Source organism: Stegastes partitus, unplaced genomic scaffold, assembly GCF_000690725.1.
Source record: "Stegastes partitus isolate 25-593 unplaced genomic scaffold, Stegastes_partitus-1.0.2 Scaffold832, whole genome shotgun sequence".
NCBI classification, from domain to species: domain Eukaryota; kingdom Metazoa; phylum Chordata; class Actinopteri; family Pomacentridae; genus Stegastes; species Stegastes partitus.
The window spans coordinates 71646-82880 of record NW_007578563.1 but is presented as its reverse complement, the minus strand read 5'-3'; the positions used below and the strand labels follow the sequence as shown (position 1 = coordinate 82880).

General features: G+C 45.3%; 1 protein-coding gene across 3 annotated transcripts in view; it reads right to left on the bottom strand.

Moving 5' to 3' along the window:
• Positions 1-11168, bottom strand: part of pabpn1 (poly(A) binding protein, nuclear 1) — a 12523-nt gene extending 1355 nt beyond the window's left edge. Inside the window, exons 1-7 of one of the 3 annotated variants that reach the window (XM_008292782.1) lie at positions 10846-11163; positions 8394-8502; positions 7143-7210; positions 6072-6178; positions 5565-5652; positions 4723-4877; positions 6-544 (exon numbers count right to left, since the gene is read on the bottom strand). In XM_008292782.1, coding sequence (XP_008291004.1) covers positions 505-544; positions 4723-4877; positions 5565-5652; positions 6072-6178; positions 7143-7210; positions 8394-8502; positions 10846-10980 — 702 coding nt within the window. In that variant the 5' untranslated portion in view covers positions 10981-11163 and the 3' untranslated portion in view covers positions 6-504. Of the gene's footprint in view, positions 1-5; positions 545-4722; positions 4878-5564; positions 5653-6071; positions 6179-7142; positions 7211-8393; positions 8503-10416; positions 10524-10845 lie in introns of those variants that run through there. The other 2 variants (XM_008292781.1, XM_008292783.1) reach the window with 2 other exon arrangements.
• Between the last annotated feature and the right edge of the window lie 67 nt (positions 11169-11235).

Here is an 11235-nt window from a genome sequence, read left to right as displayed (position 1 = left end):
TGGAGGTGGTGGAGGGTGAGTGGGTGGGCTGTGTTGTTGGGTGATGGTGTGAAAGCAGGAGGTCACAGCCAGATCAAAAGGAGACACATCTGCAGCCTGAGATACCATCATCTTCTCCCTTTTCCCTCCCCCCTCAACGGACAAAAAAAATTAAAACAAAAAACAAAAAAAATCTGCCACCGTATGTTTCCTCCCCCCAGAAATCGAATACCTTACCAGGGGTGACCGCATCAACCTGCACACGCACGTTCACACACAAGCTCACACTGCGGCCAGTCAGTCTCTCTGTCCAGGAGAAAGTGTTTGCTTTTTTTTTTTTTTCGGAGTTGTTTTTTTTTTTTTTTGTCTTTTTTTTCTCTCTTCTGGGGTTTTCTTCTTTTATTGTAGGGGAAGGGGAGGACTTTTTCATTGTGTGTGGTGTGTTGTTGTTGTTTTTAAATGGGAACAGAGAGGGGGGGAGAGGGTTGATAGTAAGGGAGTATATTGGGGAGGGGAGGAGGGTGTTTAGTAAGGGGAATACCACGATGTTGTTCGCCCTCGGCCCCTGGAAAAGAGAGAGAAAAAGAGGGTGAGTTTTTTTCTGTTTGGCTTAAGAAGACGGACACCAATTTCCTGGTGTGATATATAAATATATAAATGTGTGTGTGAGTGTGTGTGTGAGACTGTGGGCAGAGAACGGGTCAGAATTTCAGTCCTGGAGGTAAACTGAACGGGGGAAAGAGTATATATTTATAATATATATATATAAACAATGTGTTCACAGATCAGTGAATACCATGTTAACGGTATTGTGCCTTTGATCAATCTGGAAGAATAGACTCGTAGTGGTGAAAGGAAGCTGAAAGCAGCTTCGGTCAGGAGAGGAAAAGTGTTTAATTTCCAGATGTGTTGGGATAAAACGATTAGTGAGTGGCCGTGAGGGGACAGCAAAGGCACTCTCTCGCCCTCTTTCTCTCTCTCTGTGTGTCTCTCAGTGCGAGAGCCGCCTCTGGGGTCACTGTGGGGGAAAGACCTTGAGGACAAACAGCACCACACATATACCCCCAGCAACACACACATAGACACACACACACAAACGGGACTCACAACTCAGATCCTGACACATACAAAAGCCAGCAAGCCTCTCGCACCTCCTCACATGTACACGCAGCAGCGCTCAAACAAACACAAATAAATAAAAATAAAAAGAGGCCGCGCCGCGACTGAACGTCCAGCGGTCGGCGGGTTAGATGCTGAGGTCAGGCTGCAGTCATGAACCTTCGTTTCTGGGAGTGAACGCTGTAGAGGAGGAGGGTGTGTGTGTGTGTGTGTGTGTGTGTGTGTGTTGAGCGGTGGTTCATGTACATGCACGGACACACACACACACACACACACACAGCAGCACAGAAACACAACAGAGAGGTTCGTCCACATCACGGCTACAGTCTGGCTCACAATCTTGTCGTTGCCCCGCACCGACTTGGGAAGATGACACCAGTGATGTTAATGGATGTAGCACCAGAGGCTGATTCCTTAAGAGCATGTTAGCATGAGCGATCGTCTCTGCCCCCTCAGTCAGGGCGGACGGCTTTCAGGTACATCTTTGGCTTTCTCCTCCTTTAATACTATTAAATTCTGGCAGATGAGACTCTAGAACGCCTGCCAAAGCCTCGTTAGAAAAACAACTTCTTCTAAGACAAAAGCCAATCGTAACACACTCACACACACACATCACTTGGCCTGTAGCTCCTCGCTCACAGCCAGGCGTTGTGAAATCTTCCCAAGCTCGCGACAGGTCGACGAAAAGATTATGAACCGACCACAAGTTTGTGTTCACTGTGGATTCTTTCCCCCCACAGCGAGACAAGGCACCGGTGGATTATTTGGTTCAGATCGCGGCCTGATTCTGTTTAACTGCGGCGGTCTTAAATAGAGCGCTGATGAATTCCTGATGCAGCGACCAGACAGCTCCTCTGCACGGAGCGATCGAGGCCAGCTCAAGTGGAACGACTCTTTGCATGCTAATCTCTGTGGGTGATTTTTTTTACACATTAACCTCAGATAACGAGGAGACACAAAACGAACTTATCTGTGACGGACCAAAGTGTGTTTTCGGTGATTTTGAGTAAAATCGTTGCAGTCAAATTACTGACAGCGACCACAACAATCATCTGGCTACGGTCCGGCTGCTGATGTGGACAATTTCTGTTATTTTTTTTAGATTAATTCACTGGGTTTTTGCTTTTCTGTCTTCACAAAACACTTCACACACACTAACTAATGCTTACAGGCTCTTCCCAAACTACCCATTCGGATCAGCACTTTAAACTCCTGGACTCTCGATTTAATATCAAAACCCCCTCAGCTTCTCCCAAACTCTTTGTGTGCCTTGTCCTTCAACGCGGGCCAAATCCCAGTGAGTAAACTGGCAGGGTTAGGGTTTCTTGGTATGTGTGGGAGTGGCTCGAGTCAGCACACAGACTGATTAGAGAGATTCTGACCTTGAGGTTCAGGCGCTTTCTCACACAAAGGAATGATGTGAGATGTAACCCTTTCTTGTGGGTGTTTAGGACGGCCTTGCTGAAACGGGGATTTATCATCCAAATACCCGAAATGAAACAAGAGAAACGCTCGATTAAACAGACCAAAGAGGGCCTTGTCAGGAGAACTGATTAATTGTTGCAGCGTCTCTATTCGGGAACATGTTCGACATTAAGTATTTAACACGAGCCGAACCCCAGATGCTATCAGAATCTCTCGGTCTTAAATCTCAGTGCGTGTGCGAGGAAGAGGCAGGAGGAGGAAGCTGAGCAACGCATTTAGCAAAAACACCGTCTCTCTCAGCTTCAGCAGAAAAGAGAAGAAAACAAGATAGCTGCACAGACAGAGCTCCACCACGGGGCCTCTAGGAGTCTCCTTTGAGTTTCTAGCTACAGAAACTAACCAGAGCTTACATAAAGAGGCAGCGGCTAGTGCTGTGAATCATACCTACAACAACCTCTCATTAGTTTGGCATCATCTGATTTAAAGAAAGCTTGCATCTGGCGGTTAAAGGTAATTACAAAATGGCTTAATCAGATCCTCTAAACACTCATGTCGTAGTGACAAATCGCTCGTAGTAGAAACGGATAAACAAAGACTCAGAGGAGCCCAGAGCGGAGCTCTGCAGTGAAGCCCATCCAAATTATGAGATCCTGTCTGATTTCACAAATGCTGTGTGCAGAGAGCTGCCAAAATCCCAGTGCACAACGCTCACATCAACACCAGGCTTGTTCGTATGGATCCCTGTGAGGGCGGACTACGCCAAGGTCTAACCTGCTCTATCCAAACACCACAACCACAGCACTGTCCAGCTGCAGCACATTTTGACTAAACTACTGAATGGATGGAGCAACAAACACCAAACTGACTGATGTTGCTGGAAGATGAAGCCATGCTCCAGGTGACCGAACCAATCATCACGCTGCGCAAACCTCTGATGCAAACGGCTCCTCGCATCTCCCCATCATACAAAAACCACCAGGTGCTGCAGCCTTGCACCTTTCTGTTGCCGTTAAGTTTGCAGGAATTGCACTGACCCAGACGCCGCTCCGACTTACAGAGCGCACGCACAGCCTGGGAAGAATAAAACGGATGTGCACAGGTCTGTTGGCCTGCACTGAAATGGTCGCATGTGATGTGGCATGCAATGAAGCCCTCAGTCCCACACCTGATGTCATGTGACGTCTAACCCAGCTGCATAGCGTGTGTGTGTACCTGTGTCTGTTTTACGGTGCAAAAAAACTCTAATATTATCCAGGGATGCAAATTAGGATTTATTTCATATTGAGGTAGTGGTAGTGAAGAGTTACAGCTGATGTTCAGGCGGATATCACAATGAAATACGCTTTTAATTCTAATAGAGGTTATACTGCTCGTAGCTGCAGCAACATTTACAGCCTACAGACGAATGTCAGGATTATTAATGGATGGGTGACGACCTCTGGAGATCCCCTCTGCATGGAAAATGTCCTGATCGCTTCTCCGGTCCTTCTGTGCTTACCTCCTCTATACTACCCCACCATAAACACAGAAAAATCCTTTCCTCATGTCCTTTACTATCCAGTTTCTACATTTAAAAAAAAAAAACAACAAAAAAAACATCTACTTCATTCTACCGTTGAGGAAAAAAAAGGCAAAAACTGGACAACAATAACACAAACGTCACGCAGAGGATCCCTGTCCCGGGTAAATAATCACTCTCTTGTTAGTAAATTGAAAATGTACACCAACAAATTGACGGTATGAAGTGTTGAGTTTATTTAGGATGAGGTGTAACTGTCCAGTTCATGCCTCACAATCCCCGTCGCTCTATTTCTCTGCAAACAGTGATTCCTCTAACAGCGTCATCTCTCCTAACGTTGATGTTCAGATTCAAAAAAACAGTACAATGAGAGAGAACAGTGGTAACTCTGGGTACCATTCAGATATGATTTCAATATTATGTCCAGTTTTGTTGTTGTTGTTTTTTTCTTCTATGATTACTACATCACTTCTCTGTACTACGGGAAAAACAAAAAAAAAACACTAAATAGATTTCTTTGTTCCACAGCAGCTTCCAACTCTGGCTGGTCATGATGGTCTGTCGTGTTCGTCCTGTGCTGCCTTTCCTTTCAGTGCAAACACAGTGACTGGGATGCAGTGCATGCAGCTCATGTATTCTCCCCCTGGTGTCACAAGTGAGAGGTCTCGGCATCAGCTCACCTGAAGGCCCGTCCTCTGCCTCTGGGTGGCGTGTAACCACTGTAGTAGCGTGCGGCGCGTGACGTATAGTTTCCTCCCCGTGATCGGAACCGAGCTCGTGGGAAGCCGCGGTCTGTGGTGCTGATGCCCGGTCTGTTTGTTCTCTTAGCGCCCACCTGAGGACGACAAGCGGCCACGTGAGCAACTACATCCTGGTCGTCCATCGTATGGGCTTTTTAAATTTACACAAATCCATTTACAGGTAAGTGGAAGAGACAGAAAGCAAGTTAGAATCTAAACGGTTTCGATAAAACTGCACTTTTACGTTCAGTTTTCTGTCGTCGACTGTACATCAGAGGTTCTAATCATAAAATCCTTCCATTTGAACTAAAACCTAAACCAGAGGAGCATGAAGAAGCTCCCGCAGAGACTTGAAGGTCAGACGCTGTTAGCAAAATATTTAAAAAATGACTTTCTATAAAGAGGCACTGAGATGTGCACGTGTCCACTCGGCCAATCAGGACAATCCTACTAAACTCTCCCACATTGATCTGAGCTAAACAAGTCAACAGTGTAGAACAGTGGCCGTTCTGTTGCTGAGTAATATGGTCCCATTTAGTTTGCTTTGTAAATGCGCCAAGTGTTCTCAGTGGGACAATTCCCGATGAGTCAGCCACTGTTTCTGATCACATGGAATCGTCTTATTTTTGCGACCTATTAGGATGAAATTAAACAGTCACATTGCTCTTCTTTCCTCTGTCCTGACTCAACGGTGTCAACTGCACAGAGAACTTAATGTGGAAACGACTCGGCAGCGCTCTATTCAAGGAGCTGAAAGCCTAAACAAACAGACAACATCTTACCTTTATCTGCCTTCCTCTGAAAAGGGACTCATCCAAAGCCATGGCTGTCCTAACAGACTCTTTGTCTGCAAACTCAATATAGGCAAACCTGCAAGGGAAACAAAAAAAAAAAAAAAGGAACCACTCAAATGAAACCACCAGCATCCTGCTCTGTTACACAGCAACTGATTAGTAAAGAAATCTAATCTCTGAACGTAGTTTGCACACAGCGCACGTCTTTCTGGTGGGAGTTAATGCAACATGCATATATGGAAGAGTCTAAACTGACAGCAGCAGAAACCGTCTTTTGTGTTCGTTGAAAAATAGGACAAGTGTGTGAAAAGACTCTTAATATGTAGCCGTGGCTTTGGTAGACAATAGCAATCACAGTCAACCATCGGAGCTTTACTGACGGTTTAGGAAGGCTCTGCTGCTGCTAAATGAAACCTGTCCATATTATGTTGTTGTACATTTCTCCATTATTACTCATACAAAAGTGAAAAGGTGCAGCATGACGTTGGTCTTTACCCCTTGGGATGCCCTGTGTATTTGTCACATAGGATGGTGACTCTGTTTACTGAACCGCAGCCATGAAAGTGAGCCTCCAGCTCCTCTGCCGTGGCGCCGTAGTCCACCTGAAAACAGAAAGGCTAAACATCAGGACAGCACCAAAGCCTAAACATGTGCACCTGAACAACAGGTACAGCAAACGACTGTCAAGTACAGAGACTCTAAAACATGCAACACGAAAACACAGCATGTGTATTTAAGCTCCGACACAAAACCGGGTCAAAAGTGTTTGACAAACTGAACAAAAATACTTTTAGAAACTGCTCCAGATCAATTCTAAATGTGGAACATAATTACTGTTTGATGCACATTAACCCATTTATCACTGCTGGTGTGGGCAGTGTGTTTTCACAAAGTCAGTCAGCAGCTGAACCCAGTCGCAGCTCGATTATGTGCAATAAAGGCACGATCTGTGGTTTCAGATTCCTGGAAGATGAAATTGGTAGTTAGCTGAATTTCTTAAAAACTTGAGTGCCTTTGTGAGAGGGGCACCAGTGAGGGGAGGCCATGAAAAGGCTGGAAACGGAGCTCCGGGGCTGAGATTAGAGACACTGCATAAAACAAGTGTTGCCTGGGTGCTTGACCAGTTCACAGCTTTATAGCGGGCTAGCATAAAGAGAGCACTAAATACTGCCCTTGGGACTCATTTTCCAGCAAAACATTGAGGTAACCATAACAGTTAAGCAACCAAGTAATTAAATTAGTCATGTAATGCATCTCTGGAATATCCTAAAGTGAAAGCGGATGCTTAAAAACAGATATCTGAAGTCCTGGAGTAATAAAAATCTAATCAAGTAGATTGTTGCAGGATGGACCAAAGGCACAAGGCAGATAAATATCAATGGATTAGAAAAGTAGAGCTTTAGCAGGTGCTCACACCAATAAAACCTGAAAACTCCACAAGTGCATTGTACGTTACGATACCCTTAATTTCATCATATTTCTTCAATGTCATCTCAAACAAACAACAACAAACACACAATGAGGCCAAAATAGCATCAGTACGAGACGACAAAGAGAGTTACTCACATTTCCGACATAAATAGACCTGCCATCTGCTTCCATCTTCTCCTCGATGGACATGATGACAGGGCCAACTGCATGGAGGAGGAGGAAAAAGGGGGCAGAACAAATCTACATGAGCATCAAAATATTTCAGTTATCCACGATGGGCAGGCCGATAAAAAGATAAATGTGTGGTGAATTAAGTTTAACTCTAAAGGCCACATTCAGTTTCACTGCACAAATTGCAAAAGTTATACCTGACAATGTTGTTTTGAGACTATTTCCTATGTACTGCATAATTGTGTTAACTCCTCATCTTTCTCTCTTGCCCGTATTTTCAATTTTGCTGAAGCCTAAAGTAAACCTAAAATGTCCTATAATATATTCTTTGATTTGTGGTTCTAAGTAGTGACGCACGATATTAAAATTTCTGGCCGATACCGATATTAAGGTTTCTGATATCGCCGATAACTGATATTACCGATGTCGATATTCAATTTTTGTTCGCACCGAAAAGTGAGTATAAATAAGCACTGTGAGAACGTGAAAACTCAAAAGAAGTCCAAATTAGACCACATAGTCTTCTTTATTACAAAACAAAAGTTAAACAGATTTATACCTATTTAAGTCCAGGACCATTTCAGTAAAAATATCTGTGAAATAGCAACGATATCAGATGTTGAGATGAAGGCGCTGATGTTGGACAATCATCGTTTTTTCACATCGGCTAAATTTGTTCATCGGCCCGATATATCGACAAAACACTAATATCGGCCGATACCGATGTGGTCGCCGATATATCGTGCATCACTAGTTCTAAGGCGTAGTAAGGCCTTTTTTTGCTCATCAGTCTTAAACAAGCCGTTAAGGAGTCTCTTGTTGCAATTTATCTATTGTTTAATTAACAAACAAGTAAAAATGCTGTCGTGGACCAACTCATGCACCAGTGTCTGAAAAACACGACTTAGTCTAGCCTTAAACCAACTTTTAATATAACTCTACCAGGCCAATAGCCAGTAATCTTATAACCAAGCACTTAACATATTTTAATGTAAATTTTACAGTTAGTTTGAGATATTGTGGTAAATAAATAATAATAATTGTAATGCTAATTTTTTTTTGCCTTAACTGGGCACAAAACAGGTCTTTTATATCACTGTGGTGTTTTTCCTTCACTGGATAATCTGACAGCAGAATAAGATCAGAAATGTTGACAGATGGGGGAGAAAAAAATAGAGCTGGTCTACAAAAAATAAAATAAAATCACAAACAAACCTGGTGGGGGACTGAGATTCATCTGTTTTTCCACCTCGTTCTGTAGCTCCTTCAGCTTCTCTGCCTCTTCCTCCATCTCTCTCACCCGCGCTTTGATTGCCTCCAGCTCCTGCAACGCAAACGCACATCTCATCAGAGCCGCCATGACAAAAACTCACACACATTCATCGCCACTCACACAATCACACATTGTGAATGACTGTTAAGCTACGCCAATAGGTGCCTGATAACTACCGGATTTCTCCCCTCAAAAAATGTAATAGTTAATTAAATGTGACCAAAACACCCCTCTGGGAATCCAACCACTGTGTGACCACTACACAGTAACAAGGATGTGCTGAACTCACGCCTGTTATCATAATATGACCTTCGTCTGGAAAGATGCAAGCACATGCTTTGTTCCTGCCGGTAATTGAAAGACTCACACAGAGACAAACACCTTCTAAAAATGCTAATTGGTCCTGCATCTTCACTGTGGCTGCACTCACTCTCCTACCCCACATTTTTTACAGTGTCGTCTACCATCCTGCAGAAATTTGGTTCCTCCGGTATCTTAAAGCCACTTCATCATGCCAAGATGTATTTGCATTCAAAACACAATGGATACAAATCAATGGAAGATGCTCAGTTTTATGCGTAGTACAGTCGTAGTAAGTCATATAAATACATGCACGGACAACACAAATGCTTATTTCTCTCCATCTGTGTGATTTGAAGACGCCGCTTTGGCCTCATGCACCTGATAATGTCCATTTGTTATCTCATTTTAACACCTGACATATCAATCTTTTGTATCAATCAGTAAAAAAATTAATTAATTGCTGCTGTAATACAATTAAAATTTAAAGAGACTAGTCCTGGCACCATTATCTGAATCAATGGCCACCGTGGACTCTGTGGTCAGAAGAAGAAAAAAAAAGCCACAAAAGCCAATAGTGTCAAAATAATTAAATATTCTCGTGCTGAACACTGGGATGGCTGTGCCCTCACGTGGGAGCGGACCCTCCTGTCTGACAGTGGTGCACTGCAGCACAGTGGGAGTCACTCCAGCTCGGTCCAGGGCTGTTGCCTACGCCGACAGGATTTGGAATATAAAAGCTCTTTGTACAACTGGGTGCAGTGACACAGGCCGACCATATTAAATTCGGATCCGCTCGCCACAGGGGGAATAAAAGTGCAGTGACGCTATTAGAACCATCATTTCTCAGCGCCGCTGCATCCTGATGATCTGTCACAGTACACACCAGCAGCAGCCACCCTTAGCTGCACATACGAACATCATGCATGCAGAAAGCAGCAGAAATAAACCAGCCAGCACTGACACGTTGTGACTCCTATTTTTTTTTTTTTTTGTCGCATATTCAGTGCAAGCTCTTTCACTCCCCTCCCTTCCCATATTCTCCTTGCTCGAGCAAAAAAAAACAGTGAAGGATGCAAACCCAGCCCCTCAAATACCGCAGCCCCCTTCGTCTGCGTTGTTCGCTGGCCGACAAACCCCAAAACCCACCTGGCCACGCTATGCAGACACTACCTGGGAACGTGCGCTTTGGTGTGCGAGGGGATGGGAAAAAAATGAGGCCGACTCACGCAGATCGTGCATCTGCAGCCATCACACGAAATACAACGAGCCTTGTCTCCCACCGATTACCGACCACCGTCGTTCGATCGAGACGACCGTGATGGTCAGGTGCACGTCTGCCACCTCCACCCTAGCTTTGTTAAAAATCGGCTAGCTCGTTAGCCTGCCCAAAACCCCTCTCGTCCCATGGTAATAAATGCAGCTAGCGGGCTAATAGCAATTAGCCCCGCGAGCTTAGGGTGCAAATGCCGCAGTTCAATCTCGTGATTACGGCGGACGGGTCCGCTGGTCATTTTTAGCCGCAGCGCTCGGTGCTTGCGGTAAGCTAACGTTAGCCTGCTGCCGCTCGGTCATTTGCATGTGCACACACCGGCGCTGAAAATGCAGCAGCAGAAGCCGCCAGCGCAATGATAAGCGTAAAGCGAACAAAAAAAATTTCATTACCGTCAGCAGGTCGCCTTCTTAAAGGACGTAGACTCGCACAGCGGGGGCTAATGGCGGCGGCCTGTCCTACCCTCGCCCCTGACTGTCTCCTGCATCTCCGTCTCGCATTTTTTTGCGACAAGGATTCCCCCCCGCAACGGCTCGAGCTGCTCCCTGGCGCAGAGAAACTGGCGTCGCTGTTGCGCCAATATGGCTGCCGACACCACGCATGTCACCACCCATTTCTACTGCACTGCGTGAACCACAATGGCGGTTAATATCGACCTGGCGATAGCAGTAACGCACACGGCATGTGACCCAAGATTTGCAAGAAGGAAAAAAAAACCCCAACAAATTGGTCGCCTGCATTCACGAACCACTCCGATTTGGTCATAACATGTCTTGGTATTCATGTGGGCTCTCACTGCTGAAACAATGCCCTTCACTTACCGGGTCTTCAATCGCGGCCTCTCCCTCTTCTAACCCCGGTTCTTCGTCACCGACACCCGGGTCTTCCAGCTCGGGATGTCCGGGGTCTGAATCTAGTAGGGATTCCTCCGCCAGTCCGTTACCGAACTCCGCCATCGCCCTGTTCCAACTGTACCGACGTGCCTCGTGGCCAAACCGACGTTGCAGGCCCCTACTCACACACAAGGGGGTAGAGTGAGCGGGGCGGCGGAAAGAAAAAAACGGCGGAAAACGCCGCTTAGTAAAGTTAAAATGGGGAATAAAATGCTAGCTTCAGTTCTAGCCACTACTCAAACAGCATGCCACGATGTACAGGGACTGCTGTTTCACGCTACCTGCAGGAAATTGTCCCAATTTACGACAGAGAACCGA